This window comes from Epinephelus fuscoguttatus, linkage group LG5, assembly GCF_011397635.1.
Source record: "Epinephelus fuscoguttatus linkage group LG5, E.fuscoguttatus.final_Chr_v1".
Classification (NCBI taxonomy): Eukaryota; Metazoa; Chordata; class Actinopteri; order Perciformes; family Serranidae; genus Epinephelus; species Epinephelus fuscoguttatus.
In genome coordinates, this window is record NC_064756.1 from 34,670,837 (window position 1) to 34,688,718 (window position 17,882).

At 40.3% G+C, this 17,882-nt stretch overlaps 1 protein-coding gene across 4 annotated transcripts in view; it reads left to right on the top strand.

Moving 5' to 3' along the window:
* The window catches only part of ryr1b (ryanodine receptor 1b (skeletal)), a 95,111-nt gene that overhangs the window by 68,623 nt on the left and 8,606 nt on the right, over positions 1-17,882 (top strand). For all 4 annotated transcript variants that reach the window (XM_049576561.1, XM_049576563.1, XM_049576562.1 and 1 more), the window contains 13 exons: positions 641-740; positions 1,502-1,581; positions 1,759-1,835; positions 1,983-2,056; positions 2,519-2,536; positions 6,549-6,629; positions 7,134-7,222; positions 7,431-7,559; positions 7,980-8,084; positions 12,026-12,107; positions 12,202-13,496; positions 13,582-13,667; positions 16,834-17,008. In XM_049576561.1, coding sequence (XP_049432518.1) covers positions 641-740; positions 1,502-1,581; positions 1,759-1,835; positions 1,983-2,056; positions 2,519-2,536; positions 6,549-6,629; positions 7,134-7,222; positions 7,431-7,559; positions 7,980-8,084; positions 12,026-12,107; positions 12,202-13,496; positions 13,582-13,667; positions 16,834-17,008 — 2,391 coding nt within the window. The remainder of the gene's footprint in view (positions 1-640; positions 741-1,501; positions 1,582-1,758; positions 1,836-1,982; positions 2,057-2,518; positions 2,537-6,548; positions 6,630-7,133; positions 7,223-7,430; positions 7,560-7,979; positions 8,085-12,025; positions 12,108-12,201; positions 13,497-13,581; positions 13,668-16,833; positions 17,009-17,882) is intronic.

The window sequence follows — 17,882 nt, forward strand, 5'->3', positions numbered from 1 at the left end:
CCCGTATCTTGATCATGGCTGTTGATGAGTTTTAGTGTTTTAGATTTCTATGAATAAAGGGCCAGTGCTGCTGCCAGCTCTTGAGCCAACATCTTTCCATTGCCAAGACAGAGTGTGTGTGTGTGTGTGTGTGTGTGTGTGTGTGTGTGTGTGTGTGTGTGTGTGTGTGTGTTTTAAATAGGATAATTTAGGATCCTGAAAGGAATATGAAGTAATAGTTCAACATTTATGAAAATAAGATTATATGCCATCTTGGCTCTGGAGATACCAAAAGTGCCAAATCTGGTGACCTTACGAGGACAGGCCTGATTAGATACAGAAGTTATTTGTCAAATATAACTTTATATATTTAACTACTGCCAAAATCATCATGTAATTCTAGTGAGCTGCTTCTTGTTGTTTCTAGTCTGCAGTGAACAAAAATTAGATTCATATTGTTGGTAATTAAAGTTTAAACTGAGATTTCTTGTATGTCGTCATTAGCTTTAGCGCCATTAGAAATGTCTGTGTGTGCAGTCAGTGGATGGTCATAATTAGGACAGAGTTATGAAGATGTGTGCCTGTGTGCGAATGAGTGCGGGGGGCAGTGCAGTCCCTGTTGGCAGGGTTACAGCTCTTCCCCTCCTCCTCTGTTCCACAGGAAAAGGAGATGGAGAAACAGAGGCTTCTGTACCAGCAGTCCCGTCTGCACAACCGTGGGGCTGCAGAGATGGTGCTGCAGATGATCAGTGCCTGTAAAGGTAGCTGCTGTACCAACACATAGACACTCATGCACATGGTTTTGTCGCTTGTGTGGACATCACTTCAGGCTATCCTAATCTTAGCTGCATAAATGATGTCTGTAACAAATGCATCGTTTTTTGAGATGCAGAGGTATTATAGTTGTCCTCAGCTCTGCAAGTTGAATGCTAGGAGAGAGACATGAGAGGCATTGCTTTTCCAGGTTTAGTCCTAATCAGATCAGTGGTGTTTGAAATACTAAACAACAAATATTGATATTGTACCTTGCCTTGAGGAGTGTAATTATGAAAGTGCTAAAAAGCAGTGAAGCGATAATTCTCCCAGGCTTTTGGGGTAAATAGATGCTGTGATGTTGTAAAATCCCAACACAGACGCACAGTTTTGGTTACTGGTTACCTTCAGATTTGCATTTTTAATACAAAATATGATTAATAAATTAAAAAATGACATACACTAAAGTAATTAAAATTAGCCCCACCATTATCAGCTTCAACCACAAAGGGATTTGTACACACTAATGCATCAATAATCAATTTATATCATTTTTGAAATGGGCCTCTCTGCATAATGCTTATATTTGTTCATGTAAATATTGCTGCTATTACTTTTGTACTTCTACTCAAGTTAAATTTAGATTGAAGGACTTTACTTGTAAGAGTATACGTAAACTGTTTTATTGTTGTTGTTTTTTTTTTACTTAAGTAAAAGACCTGAGTGTCGTTCCACATCGGCACTCCATTAATTTCTGGTCTTATTTCAGGTGAACCTGGAGCCATGGTTTCTTCCACACTCAAACTGGGAATCTCCATCCTCAATGGAGGCAACAGTGATGTGCAGCAGGTAAATAGACCCTACAAAAGTTTTACATGCATTTAACATAAGAAATGATATTTTAATTCGAAGCTAGCTGTAATAAAGAACTCAACCAAATGTCCCATTGTTCAGCCTAAAGACAACACTACTTACTGTCACTTCTATTTTCAAGAAAATGTTGTTTGTCTTCCTGTATGTGTGCAGAGAATGCTTGACTATCTGAAGGATAAAAAGGATGTGGGATTCTTCCTAAGCGTTCAGACTCTCATGCAGACCTGCAGGTCTGTAATGAACACTTGCTGTTTACTTCTCTTGTTTTTTAGTGTTGAGGTTTATAAAACACTTTTACTCTGAACAGTGTTTAGAGAGGGTCTGGTTGGAAGTCTGTACAATTGTATTTTGTTAAACTGACTGTTTGATGTTTACAGCGTTTTGGACTTGAATGCTTTTGAGAGACAGAACAAGGCTGAAGGACTTGGGATGGTTTCAGAGGAAGGCACCAGTGAGTAGGGTCTACGGATTCTTACGGTCACTCATTATCTTAACACACACACACACACACACACACACACACACACTCACTCACTGCCATATCTTTGTTCTCCTACTTCATCGTGCATTGGTTTGTGATATAATCTGACATGTGTCTAGTTCCAGTGTGTAGTCTATTCTTGTGTGTCTGGGTGTGCCTGTTGTGGATGCCTGGTTGCAGGTTTGTTTTCACAGAGGTGTGTTTAAAATGTTTGAGCTGCGACACTCCTGTATATGTCACAACATTTTGACTGTTGAGGTATGAAACTGTTTATCATCCACTGACAGCCATGAGATTTCTGGACTCACTGCGTCTCTCTTTGTCTTTCTCTCTCCCAACTTTGGTTTGCTTTACCCGTTTGAACCCTTCACCCCTCATGCTCTTGTCTTTGCTCTTGTCCACCCGTCAATTTGCTGCTCTCACGGTTCTCAGATATGAAGCTAGAACGTGGTAAATGATCTCTCTATATTTACTTTTCTTCCTTTCTCTCCTTTCTGTCCTCTCTGTCTCTCTCTCTGTCCTAGCACTCAATCACCTGACTAGTCTTTTTCTTGCTGTGACCTTGATATGCATTTCATTTCACACTCAAGGACCCAGTGAAATCAAACTTAACAGTCACTTATTGGAATGATACACTTGCTAATGTATCTGTCTATCTTTTATCTGGCCTTTTTCTTTAAAAGTGATTGTAAGGTTTGATTTTCGTCCTTGAGTGTCTTATCACAGATCTACTGTAACTCTGACACTCTGTCTTGTGACTGATCATTGGGAGCAAGGAAAGGCAGTAACCTTGTTTTTTCTCTCCCACTCAGTTTTCTTAAGTAGATCATAGAGACCCACAATGACCCCGTGTCCTAGAAACTCTGAAATGAATTGCATCAGCAGTAGGGACTGTCTAAGCCCTGCGTTGCTCTTATTCGCATCATTCAAATGTAGTTGGTTCACTGCCTGCGTGGCTACATGTCCAGGGTTGACCCGCACAGCTGCATTTAAATCCTCACATTCCCCAAAATGTCCCTAATCTCTGACCGCTTTAATTTAATCCTGCTTTACCACAGCAGTGTCATTTAATGTGGCCTTGCTGTTGTTTGGAAAACTCAACAGTACAATCTTTTCAGTACGACAGGGTACACTGAAGTAAAAAGTGCAACAATCCTGCAGAGCATAGTTTCATGTGTGACAAGGTGGATTATAAAGGTAAAAATAACTGGATTAAAAAAAAAAATCAAGATAACAGTCGATAAGAGAGAAAAACACAGGCTGAAATGACTCATGGAACAGAGCTTTCTAGCTATTTTCTCATCGTGTATAATTCCTTTTAAATATATTATTTGTACACAATACTCTGCCTATTGCTTAGTGTACATAATAGAAGACATACATACATTGATCTTAAAAATCCGCCTTTTTTTTAAATTCCCATGGCACGTTTGTGTCACCATTTACGTCCAAGCACACCTCCTTTTTAAACATTCAAACTGTGCTAGCAGCGTAGCAGATGATAAATGCATTTGATAGCATTTATGCAGCGCTTTTCCAGTCTTCCAACCACTAAAAGCGCTTTACACTTCATGTCCCATTCACATGTAACTCATTCATACACTGATGCCAGAGACAGCCATGCAAGATGGCTGTCTGCTCATCAGAATCTAATCTGATCAAATCATTCACATGCACATTGGCACATTGATTGCACAGCCTTCTGGAGCAATTTGGGGTTCAGAATCTTGCCCATAGGCACTTTGACATGCAGACTGGAGGGGCCAGGGATCGAATCGCTGATCTCCGGAATAGTGAGAATGTTACTGATGTAATCTCATGTCGATCCACTCTGTTTTATGTGACTGTTGTCAACCCGCCAGCACCGCCACGTTTGGTTTTCATTTATGTTTTGTCATGATTGAATCTGAGCATGCTTGTGAATATTTGACAAAGACGGTTTTTCAAGTTGACAGTTTCTGATGGCTTGCTAATGGGGAGCTGTAAATTTAGTCAAAAGTCAAAAACACGTAAAAAAAAAAAAAAAAAAAAAAAGAACTTTTCCGTATTGAAATGTCTTAACTAAACCAGTGTTATATATTTTGTTGAGCTGTGTACTTACATTATCCCAATTGTTTCTAACAATGTTCAGACCCACAGAAATCTGTAATTTCAATCATGGTCTATGTCATGTGGTCACTGTTGCCTGTAAGTAGCATTGTATACCCTTTGCACATTGTTAGGGTTGTGGTCGTCTGCCAGAAGCTGTCATAAATTGATTTTTTTTATCCAGGTTTAAGCCACGTTTTTTTCAATACACTTTTTAGCGTTTGGTCATTTTTAACTGTATGTTTTAACTGTCATCAGACGTAAAGTTATCAGAGAAACAAGCTGAACAAACGTTAGCAGCAATTTAGCTCCAGCCCCTGCGGTGCTGAACAACATCAGAGAAACACTGATTTTAACATGAAACACCTTTATTCAGACCTCTGGGGATAAATCAGTGAACCAGTAAAAACTTCCTCAACAATGAACACTGAAGGAATCCTAATTGGGAGAATCTGACTGCAGTGACGGCATTGCTCCATCTTTTGTTACTGTTTCGATTGAGAGACCCCTTACAGCTGAAAATTACATATTGTACATTTGTAGTAAATAACCCTCACATCAAAAGAAATACATATTTCCTGTAGGAAGATTAGTTGTCATTTTTGTACTTCCACACTGACAACAAAAGTGATAGACAAGCTGACTCCAAAATTCCCATGTGAGTGTGTATTCAGTGTTTGATACCCCCAGATGTCAATACAAAGCTCAGTGGAGTTAACAGAGTTCAGTAGATCTGTCCTGCATGACGGTGTGCATTGAAGTTATCCCTGTGTTCCCTGTAAACATGTATGGGTGTTTCCTCAGTTGTATTTGTTCATCCCTGGTTTCCTATCGTCATTTATCTGTGCGTTTTATGTCCATGTCAATGTGATGTGACCAGTGTTTGACCTGCTGTCCATTTGAGTTTTGTTGACTAGATGTTTTCTGTAAAAAGTATCTGGAATGCTAGACAGAGGTAAAGTTTTGGGGAGGGTGCAGTGTGGAAGCCGTAGGTCCTGTAGGTCTTTGTGGTTTTCACTAACATACTCTACTGACAGCAGGGGAGTGGTATGAAGTGTTGGTACTTACAATTTCACTGTTTCTGCAATGCACGTGTGTACAGCCAAACATACAAACATGCATACAATACAAATACAGTAATTAATAACCCTTTTTCATAGCAGACGTTTTGACCTGTCACAGTAGGTAAAGCACAGGTGTTACTAATAACATTAATGATGGCTCTGTTCTATTCAGTGAGAGTGACAGTGAGCCAGCATGCACGATACAGAGACCTGAAAGCTAAGCAGCAAAATGGAATTCAGCCATCATTCAATTCATTTTTTACATGTGTGCTTTTCCAACTGTGTCAAGTCAAAATGTCCTCGATGAAAGAGGCCTATGTCCCTCAATGTTTAATTTACTGTTTTAGATAAGATTTTTTGCTCACTGATATTTCACAACTAAATCTGCCACTCAGTAGAGCCTTTTGCAGTGCTAAGTGTGTATCAACAGACGTGTAATGTCAAATTAAATTATTTCACCAGATTCTTTACAAGGTTGATGTTTAATTTACAAATCTAATCTGACTACTGTTTAATCTGTTTTAACAAGTCATTTGGGTTTAGATAGATTTAGCCTTTATTACAAGTTAAAATATTTTTTTATATTTATAAATGGCAGATGCAGCATTGGAAATTAGCACCAGCTGCCAGTGAAATAGTGGTTATGTGGCTGCTGGATTTGCTGAACTACCTGCCAAAAATACAGTGGTAATCTATTAACAGTGGCAGGTGGACAAATAATGTTTCCAAACCTGGACAGATGACTGCACTGGTTTCATCAATGACTGTGAACTCTAAGTTGATTTGGAAGTGGTGAAATGATTTTGCCTAAAAGGCAGAATTCTTTTGCTTGTTGTCCAAAAATTAAATTTTAGGTTTCAAAATGAATACAAATGACTTGTTAAGATGGAGACACTTACCAGTGTATTGTTTTAGAGCTAGAACCTTCTTGTTCCTTTTAGTAATAACTGAATATACCTATATAAAAATCAATGAAAAATGCATAGGAATAGTAAATCATAATTTGCATTAGATTTTGTGGGTATAATGGTTCAGTACAATGTTTTTTTTCCTCAGATCACTGTGCTCATCATGTGTGAACACAGTGATGCAAGATGAAATAAAAATGTGAAATAGTGGTGAAATAAAGAGTTAAGTTGAAAAAATAATAAAATACACTGGTAGGCTATTTCTTCGTTGTGCTCATTTCTGTTTACCACTGTGTATTCTAACAGAATAACACAGCACAGTTACAGAGTTCAAATGTACTCTGTACTGGGACTGCAGAAACCTACTTTTTTCACAGATTAATTCGCATTTCCTCTTCTCAGATGAGAAAGTGATGGCAGATGATGAATTTACATGTGACCTCTTCCGCTTCCTCCAGCTTCTTTGTGAGGGACACAATAACGGTGAGTGTCTTTGCCAAACACTGGGTCAGTTTAAAGTGACCTTCCAGCAAGGATGGTGCTCACTCAAAATAATATTCAGGCTGTTCTCATGCACTGTTTGTACATATACCTATGAAAAGTAATGCACCAGGATTCATATAAAACCCACATAATCATGAGCCAGTAATTTGTAGATAACTCATGTAATTGGAAAGGCTGCGATCTTGTGACCAATGTGCTGATGGAAGTAAAATAGTATAAAGAGCAAAAGTCTGTGTAAGGAGTCGGGTTGGGGTGTTATTAAACAAACAAACAAAGTACTTTTCTCCCGGGAGATCGGTGTCAGTGTTCTGTGTGAAATCAAGTGAACTTGGGTTATTTAAAGGTACGTTGTCGTCATGTTTTGTTTTGTTTTTTTTACACAAACTGTTCTACGAGGATACATGGTAATATTTGAGTGCTGTAGATTATAGTATTTCAGTTGTTTGATGCTCCATTTAAAGTGCATCTTGTTTTTGTTTTCAGACTTTCAGAACTACTTGAGAACTCAGACAGGCAGCACCACTACCATCAATATCATCATCTGCACTGTGGACTACCTGCTTCGACTACAGGTCATTCTGATATACTGATAGCTGTTTTCTGATCTTAGGCCCATTGACTGTAGCCTACTTTTGTGAAAATCCACTTTGTTTTATAACTTCATATAATAAAAATATTAAGTTTGAATATGTTTGTCTTCATTTGGGCCAATTAGATAAAATAATAAGATAGAATTCAGAAGTAACATTAACTTTTCCTCTCTCCCCCTCCTGTATACAGGAATCAATCAGTGACTTTTACTGGTACTACTCAGGAAAAGACATTATTGATGAGCCCGGTAAGAGGAATTTCTCCAAAGCAATGACTGTGGCCAAGCAGGTCTTCAACAGCTTGACTGAGTACATCCAGGTAAGAACGTTCCTGTATGATTAACACATAGATTAGCCTGAACACTATGCATGTCACACCCTCCCTGTTGGCAGGCTTTCCCCACAATTGGCCTTTTGAGATCAGGCAAGAAATAGGCAAAAAATACAAGTTTTTCTTCCTGAATATGACTACAAAACCTACTTTCTCCACACACATGTTAATGTTAGGATATGCATTTCCCAGTCAATCTAACAAACCATCAGACAAACAAAAATAAGACACTTTGGTCAATGAGATGAAACAATAAAGCTTGATTTTAAATATCTGTACCCACTGATCCCGTGTTATGTAACAAATGTACCAATGTATCAATAACCAATGTTAAAATATATCTCCTAACATGATGAAGGTGCTGAAATATGATCTACATTTTTCACACTATGTTTCTGTGTTTGTCAGGGTCCCTGTACTGGTAACCAGCAGTCCCTGGCCCACAGTAGGCTGTGGGACGCTGTTGTTGGCTTCCTGCATGTCTTCGCTCATATGATGATGAAACTTGCTCAGGTAAGAACCATCCCAAGAAGTAGGTATTTTGAACTTTTTTTCTAGCCATACTTTTTATTTCTCTCCATATTTCATGGATAATTTCTGTAGAGAATCCAGGAAATTCTGCATTTTGAGTGATCTAAGAATGTGTGTGTTGTACTGCAGTTGACCAAAAGATGAATCGAAGCAATTTTCAAGTAGAAATTTAAATACTTCCATATGGTATATTTTAATGCATTGGTCCACTTTAAGTATACTAATTTTGTGAACTGTCTCTCTCATGGTTCCTGCAGAGTAAAGTATGTATTTATTTGATTATTCCTTTGTTTAATGAGTTGGTTTTATATCTTAACTGGCTTTCCCCCATCTTTTCTTTGTCAGATTGTTTCTGCCTCTTTACTGAGCCGTTTTATGTTAAAGAGAGGTAACCTGAGGGATTACTGTAGGGGACAAGGCACCTTGTCAACACAGCATTAAAGGAATACTTCACTCTCAAAATGAGTATTTGTATATTTGTTACTCCCGGCGTGTTACGTAAGGGATAATGTATAATGAGCCGGTGAATACTGGGAAAATAACTCCCGACAGGCATGCATTTAAACCGACCGGAGGCATGCATTAAAACCGACCGGATTCGACAACTTTTGGTGAAAGTTTTGTACTCACCCAGGCTTAGTGGACTGAACCGAGGCATAAAACTCACGTAAAATGTCATTAAGCATGACTGCCAAGTGTGTATTCAAATCCGTGTTCTTTTGTGTTTGGCAGAGAAAGTCCGTATTCTTATTCTTCAGCGGCATCCCATTCCTCAAAATCCTTGTAGCTACTCTCCAAAAGAAATGTTAAAAGAAATGTTAAAATCAGCCACTTATGTTTGTTTTTTCCCTCTGAAGTTGTTTGACAGCTGCAGTGTTGCAGGACCGCATCCCTAGCAACACTGGGCTACATAGCAACTGTGTAATGACCGTGTAATAAGCAGTGTAATAACCTGAATTATTACATGGCTCTATTAAATGCTGTATTCTAATTGGTCAGTCGTGGCATTCAGCGGTCTGATATTACTGTGTAATGACTGTTGCTAGTAAGTAGCAACAGTCATTACACAGTTGCTATGTAGCCCAGTGTTGAAGCGTGAAGTGGCTGATTTTAACATTTCTTTTAACTTATTTGGAGAGTAGCTATAAGGATTTTGAGGAATGGGATGCCGCTGAAGAATAAGAATACGGACGTTCTCTGCCAAAAACAAAAGAACATGGATTTGAATACACACTCGGCAGTCATGCTTAATGACATTTTACGCGGGTTTTATGCCTCCCTTCAGGGGAATAAAACCCCTCCGCTGCGCGTTGGGGTTGTATTCCCCTGTCGGGAGATATTTTCCCAGTATTCACCGGCTCATTATACATTATCCCTTACTTCATCAATAAAAAACATTTTTCTATTATGCCTCCACGGTGAATGGAGTTTCCAAAAAGGAAAACATTCTTCATGAATTAAAGTAAATGGTGTCCGTGTCTAACAACAGCAAACTATATCAAAACCTCTGTTTACAAATTCTCACACAACTTGTGCAGTATAATCTAAGTATCATTTATCCAGTCGAATGTGCAGTACTTCCCAAACACATGCATTTTAGCTAAAACATTCAGATTTATGACACCTTAGCACAGTCAAATGCTTGGGCACCTACGTGTGTTAGAACTTGGCTCAGGTGGAGATCATATGCAAGCGCACACTCAGGGTGTGCTACTCTTAGACAGGAGTGTCATTTTAGCAAAAATGCTTAAGTTTGGGAAGTACTGAGCATACCACTGGATAAATGAGACTTCTATTATACTGCACAAGTTGTGTGAGAGTTTTTAAATAGATGTTTTGATACAGTTTTGCTCTTGTTAATCGTGGTCCTGTCCTGTTACCTACTTCAGTTCATGAAGATTGTTCGCATTTTAAGGATTCTGTGCTCACTATGAAGGCATGCAAGAAAAGCAAAATTTTCTTTATAATTTCAGGGTAACGCAGTGAGTGATTAATACAGAAATTATCATTTTGCAGGTGAGGTATTCCTTTAAGGATGCAGATAGAATATAACAGAACTGAATACAATATAAAGTAATTACAACTCTCTAACATGAAATTTTGATGCTGTAAGCCCATAGAGAGTCCTCTGGTTATCTTCCTTTTTAAAATCACATTTAGATGCAGCTGTAATACACTCAACTGTAATACAACTACAAAATTATACATTAATTTAGATTTATATGAAGTGCTGCTATAATGTAATGTAGTTTTCAGGTAGCCATGTTGTTTCTATGTTGTTCTTGTATATCTATGACCACATTTATTTATATTCATAATTATTTTGAAACCATCAGTTTTTACTGTTATAAAAGGTCAGCAGACCAACTCAACACACTGTCACTGTGTCCTGCATAAACTGACGAGTTCACCAGGTTTAGTTTGTCAACAACATGAATGCAAGTAAAGATGGCAGAAACAGTTTGAGGAAAAACATTTCTCTTTAATTTTCCTCTTGATTCTGTATAATACAGTTAATCCACCTCACCTGGTTTAATTTTATATTATTCATTTCATAGTACTGACCAATGATTTGGCCAAATGTGTTTGCTTTAAATAACATGTGTCTGTAATCTGTAAGTTGTGAGAGCTAACAAGGAGCTGCAGTGTTTCCGTCTCAGTCTAATTTTGTGTGTCAGTGTTGATTACTACCAGTGTTGCTGTTTCAAATGCATTTTTGTATTTTTACATCTTGAACGTCTTTCAAATGTTAGGTTAGTTCTGTTTGTTTATAAAAAGCAAGACAGACATTACGTCACCACTTACAAATGAACTGTGGTATCTATCTATCTATCTATCTACACATAAATTATAAATGTATCTATTTATAAATTTAAAGCTAAAAAAAGTTTTAAAATACATACATGAAATTAGAGGATGTTCTCTAGCCACAACTGTAGCTCAGAATTAAATGATTAGGTTAGCATTTACACAATCTCCAGGTCAAGACAAATACAAAAATGAAGTAAAAATGTTGATGATAACATTTTTATTTTGATGTGTAACCCTGTTAGATGCACCCCGATCCTGGACAACGAAATGGCGTAAGAATCTGTGTCTCTCTGCCAGTGTCATCTCATTTCGAGGCCCTTCATGCTTTTTCATAAAGAGCTTATGCTTCATCACATTATTTAATACGCAGCTAAATACCCGAATCATTTACGTTTCCCTCTTTTTGTATTTCCTCTGCAGCAATTCATGGTTTTTCTCCGCGGTTTCCCACAAATAATGCTTTTTTTTTTTCTTTCACTTTGTTCCCTGTAGTATCTTAATGTCTTGCTTTGCTTCTTTTCATTTAGCTGTATTGTATTTTTTTGTACGTTTTGTTCTTTTGTGTTGTAGTGGTATCACAAGGTGCTGCTGTGATTTCACAGGTGGCTGATGCTTGCACATCCTGACACCCTTTTCCTCTAGATCTTCACCAGCCTGACAACCACTACAGACAGTGTAAAATATTTGTGGCTCCTGTTATCTGCTAGTGCAGGTCTTCACGAGTGCTAAGATCAGCTTCTGCAAATATGTTTATGTCTTCCTTGCTCCCATGCTGCAGCCACTTTAAAAGATAAAAAGGAAAGGTGGTGCTGTCTAGCTGAGGCATTTTCTTCCCTCCTCTCATACCTGCCTGAGTTTCCAATGTCTGTCTCGCTTTACATCACATTAAATGTACTATTTTTGATATTAAAAATGCATATTCTTTATTTGAAAATGCAAACCCAGGATCATTTTTGGAGTAGAGCACACTCTGAGGTAGCGTCTCTCTCTGTTTTTATGTCTCAAAAGAAGCATCCTCTCAAATTAAACTGTGATGTGTCATCAGTTAGTACACATTAGGAGTGTTAATTCTCTACTGTTTGTGTTTGCTGTTTGTTGTGGCTCTATTGCAGGACTCCAGTCAAATTGGACTGTTAAAGGAGCTGTTGGATCTGCAGAAGGACATGGTGGTGATGCTTCTGTCCCTGCTTGAGGGTAAGATGTCCATCCCAGTCTAGTAATGTCCTGTCCTCTCTGTTATATACTTTCTATTGATTTGTCTTCTTCTTGTTCTTTTCACCGCTCGTAGGCAATGTGGTGAACGGAACCATCGCCAGGCAGATGGTTGACATGCTGGTGGAGTCCTCCAGCAACGTGGAAATGATCCTTAAGTTCTTTGACATGTTCCTCAAGCTTAAGGACATTGTGGCATCTGACGCCTTCCGAGACTATGTGACTGACCCCCGTGGGCTGATCTCCAAGAAGGACTTCTCCAAGGCCATGGACAGCCAGAAGCAATACTCTCCCTCAGAAATCCAGTTCCTCCTCTCTTGCTCAGAAGCCGATGAGAATGAGATGATCAACTTTGAGGAATTTGCAGATCGTTTCCAGGAACCGGCCAAAGACATTGGATTCAATATTGCCGTTCTGCTCACAAACCTGTCAGAGCACGTACCCCATGACACTCGCCTTCAGAACTTCCTGGAGCAGGCCGACAACGTGCTCAACTACTTCCGCCCTTTCCTCGGCCGCATTGAAATCATGGGAGCCAGCAGGAAGATCGAACGCATTTACTTTGAAATCAGCGAGGAGAACCGCAACCAGTGGGAGATGCCACAAGTCAGAGAGTCTAAACGGCAGTTCATCTTTGATGTGGTCAATGAGGGTGGCGAGAGTGAGAAAATGGAGATGTTTGTGAACTTCTGTGAAGACACCATCTTTGAGATGAACATTGCTGCATCTATATCTGAGCCTGAGGGAGGGGGGGAAGAAGAAGAAGATGACGAGGAAGAAGAGGAGGGTGGGGGAGATCAAGGAGAAGAAGGCGCTGAAGAAGAAGAACCTCCAGAGTCAACCTCAGCATTTGCAGACTTTCTGAAGAGCGTTGTTGACTTCTTCAACATGTTCACTTTCCGTAACCTGCGGCGTCGGTACCGCAAACTAAGAAAAATGACAGTGAAGGAGATGGTCATCGGTCTGGCTACATTTATCTACACTATTTTGATGGGCATTCTGATATTTGTTTATAGTATATGTAAGGGCTTCTTCACACTCATATGGAAGGTGCTGTTTGGTGGAGGCCTAGTCGAGGGCGCCAAGAAGATAACCGTGACAGAGATCCTAGCCAGTATGCCAGATCCCACACAGGATGAAGTTCACGGGGACCTGCCACCTGAACCAGGGGCTAGAGAGGTCCAAGACACAGATGGAGCGGCAGACCTTTTAGATGTTGTGGGAGGAGAAGAGGAAGAGGAGGATAGTGAGGAGAGGGAAGGTGGACGCCTGCCTGGTTTCAATACTCCTGGGGGACTTGGAGACTTTGGTGAAACAACAACTGAAGAGCCTCCGACTCCGGAGGGCACACCACTGCTCAAGAGAAAATTGGTGAGGTGTTCTGTGTGTTACTGTTGTTCAGTATATACACTCTCCGTTAATTGGTAAATTAACTCCAAAATGATCGTTCAAACAGTTGGAAGCAACAGTGGGAGGACAAGGAGAGGAAGAACAACCTCCTCAACCTGATGAAGAGGCTCCTCAGGAGACTGAGAAAGCAGAGTAAGTTGTCTGTCTGCTGAGGATCGACATCAAAATTGAGCAGCTTCTGCTAAAGATAACAGCTAGGACTTGCAGCTTTGTTGAGCTGGGCACACACTGTACGATTTGAGCCCATTTCTGACCCAATTTTTGAGGCACATAACTCATTTTAGAGATGGACCAAATTCTAGCTTCAGTGGGCATCATTTGCCATGCAGTGCACAGGGGGTATGGACTGATCATGACCCAATCAACTGCTCCCAAACAGCTGTCATATATTTGGATGAATTTCTGACATGTCAGAAATTTTGGTTGCCCATCTTCAGGCTCTCATACTGTTAAAGCAGAGCCACAAGTCATCCCCAAAATCAGTGCCCTTTTTCTCACTGTGCCTGCGTTAAAGGCGCCGTATGTAAGAATGTGGCCAAAACGGTTACTGCACTCAAATTCAAAATACTGCCGCGAGTCGTGTCCGCCCCCCCTCCCTTACAGATTTGAGGTTGCTGGACAGCAGCACGCTGGAGACTGATTTGTTTACCCATGGGCGGCTGCCATGGCAGGGCCGTGTCGCCGCGTCCTTGATCTTCGGTTTTCCAGCTTCCGTCCGGCTTCTCTGCTGCTAACGCTGCTGCCGGGATACAGCTGAGGAGGGGCCGGCTGCTAATGCTATGTACCGGGACACTGCTAATGCTGCTTGCCGTGCTGCTAACGTTTGTTTCTCAAAAAAATCAGTCAGGTCGATGTACCCTGACCGATGACCCACCTGCACATGGACTACAATGTATGATCGACAATGAATAACAGTTGAAAGTATTTGAAATGTCCATCCCCGTCTAGCTATGATGCTAGTTAGCCAACTTTGGCTAAAGCTTACCTGTCGAGGAGAAGAGTAGCCACTTCGACATCCGGGTTTCAAATTCTTCTCCGCTTTCAACCGTCTCCACCAGCATCTCCTATATAGACCTTCGCTTTGCCTCGAGTTTTGCCTTGGCGTTTTTGGGAATCATAACAAGGTCATTTGGGTTTAGTCACACCTTCAGCCATTGTAGCTCAGTCGTAACCGTAACTGATGCTGAGACTCTACTCTGTGTGACTGGTAGAGGTCGGTGGGTGGCGCAACAGGCCAAAACACAAATTCAAAACATAAACATGATTTGCAGACCATAAATTTTTTGTTGTCGGTGAGATCAGTATGCTATATTAACATTATTCCTTAGTCTCTGTGACATATTAGGATGATTTTATGACTATTTGCTTTAGATTTCTTACATATAGCTCCTTTAAGTAGCAAACAGCATCTGAAAGTGTCATGGTGACACGACACATCATGTGGGCCAAAATAGGGCTGGGCGGTATGACCTAAAATTCATATCACGGTATAAATCGAATCCCTTCACGGTAATGGTATATATCGCGGTATAAATTTAAGTGTAAAAGTTATAATAGAAGTGTTTCTGAATGGGTTTTATAGTCCCTTAGCAAAGCTAAATTGATAAAAAAAACAACAACAACAACAACAACAAAAGCAAAGATATAATGTATTTTTTAGAGCATTTATTGTGCAGAATGCAGATCTCAAAACTCAAAATTAAAACCCAGTACTCTATGGTGCAAAATGTCCCCTGGGATCTATATCAAAAGGTAATTTCCTTCTTTTAGCAAAATCCTAAATGACTGAGTTGTGTTTTTTCCACCTGGACCTTTATGCTCTGCTATTTCTCCTCTAATCGTCACGCTGTAACCTGTGACAGGCTGCTATGATACCACAACTATCACACATTCACATGTGGAGTTTTTTGTGGAGCCCCTAGCGTCACATAGGTTTACATTACCAAAGGTTTATGACAAACTCTCTTGCCGAAAACCAACTCCCATGTGCGCATGGCGAGAGATGAGAGGGAGAGACGCTGTGCTGCTGCCAGAGGAGACACTGAATGAGTTCCCTCTGAGCGGTAAGTCGCTAAAAGAGTCTGAGAAGTCCGGGGCTGTTCATGAGACATTAACTCACTCACTCACAAGTTCTCCAGCAACACATGTTGCACGTGCTACGCTAAATCACGGACGTGAACCAGTTCCTCTTGCTCCGCTGTCTCTGTGCTCGCAGCCATTTTCACACTGAGGCAGGTGCGATGACGTCATCGACGATAGGACGGTAGACAGCACATGTGCCTCTTTCCTGTGTTTCCTCTTCCTCCTATGATATGATATGATATGAACAAGAGAAACATTGGCAATAATGCATTATTGTGAACTGTACTGGTGTTACGATACAGATTTCTGCTAGCAAATAAAATTTTACCTGTCTTGGAGCTTTCAAACAAATCTGTGTTGACAATTGTCAATAACTAGAACAATCCGCAACGACTGACAGGTGGTTTTATTTTCTATTTTACATGTACATGTACAGCAGCTTGCAGATTGGAACGCAGAAATAATTAGCTTCAGCTCTAAGTCACAGACAATGTATTTGTACAGTAGAAATTGGAATTAAACAACAAAATTGTACAGTATGTGCTCAGCTGGGCGGCACGGTGGTGTGGTGGTTAGCACTCTTGCCTCACAGCAAGAGGGTTGCCAGTTCAATCCCGGGCGTGGGAGCCCTTCTGTGCAGGGTTTGCATGTTCTCCCCGTGTCAGCGTGGGTTCTCTCCAGGCACCCCGGCTTCTTCCCACAGTCCAAAGACATGCAGATTGGGGACTAGGTTAATTGGTAACTCTAAATTGTCCATAGGTGTGAATGTGAGCGTGAATGGTTGTTTGTCTCTATGTGTCAGCCCTGCGATAGTCTGGCAACCTGTCCAGGGTGTACCCTGCCTCTCGCCCGATGTCAGCTGGGATAGGCTCCAGCCCCCCCGCGACCCTCAAGAGGATGAAGCGGTTAGAAGATGAATGAATGAATGAATGAATGTGCTCAGCTTTAGCTATTTAGAAGTTTACAAGTAAGGTTGAATTTAGAGTTCACACAATTGAGACTTTAAATCATTATTTGACTTCATCAAATGTAAAATGGATGTAATTTACCTTATGTATCCAGATATGTCAGTGTGTGTTATTAGCTGTTCACATTACCACACATCTGTATAGTTATGCAGACAGTTTTATTATCAGATGTAAAACAGAGTCTAGAGGAAGTAATTCTTCTCTTTTAAAACTAAAAGCAGAAATTTTTGTTCTTGTGTCTTTCTCAGCACCGAGAATGGAGAGAAGACAGAGAAGGCAGAGCCTGAACCTGAGGTGAAGGAGGAGGAGCCTGAGGAGCAAGAAGAAACAACTGTGAAGACGAAGGCGAAGAAGGACAAAAAAACGACTGAGGAGGTCTTCGAGCTGTGGAATGAGCTGGAGGTTCAGAGGATTAAATTCATGGTGAGCAGCTCTTTACTACAGTACATATTTTTGACTTTATGTTGTTAAAATTTAGTCTGGCAATGCTGTAACATACTGGTATGTGTCTGATTTGTTCGGCTATTTCTTAAGGAATTTTATTTGGTCATGGACAGACGACTTTTTTAAAAAAAACTGGCCTTATCCCAGTGCACTTGCCTGTGGATTAACTAGTAGAAATGATTTGGCAGCTACACAACACAAGAGGTTTAGCATCTATTCAGTATTTCCCTCATGCATGATGTTCAAGTAGTAGCGTAACAACACAATGCAAGTACAAGTTTCACTCCGAACACAAACCCAATTGCTAGAAAAAATTTTGGCATTGTACGCTTCTGCAAACAACTGATACTTTACATCTGCACGTAGTTATGTGGTGGATATGTTGAAACTACTTTTTAATAAAGCTGTGGTAAACCTGTGGTTACATCTAGGCACAAAAAGCACTTGGTTATGGTTCAGAAAAGATCATGTTTAAGCTTAAAGGTAGGGTCTGGATGATTTTCCAGTTGCTGTTAGTAAACACACATTCAAATTTGGCCCTTCCTATCAGACTCAACTCTCCCGGGTGTACGGAGCCCGGAGGTACGGAAGAAGGCTTCACAGAAGAGGTTCAGGCAAGGCTCGCGCTGGTGCACGCTTGGACACGCTCAGGCACGGCACCTGCGCTCTCTCATTGGCTGGGGAAATCTCCGCCCAGAAGCGGTCCGAACTCACAAAAACATCAAAATACAGTTAAAGGGCAGGAGCTCTGCAAACAGAGTCACCACCACACATGAGTAGAAGCCCATAGGTGATGATTAAGCAGGATTTCATTTGTATATGTCTATATTTTGTTTTGTTTGAAAATCCTCCA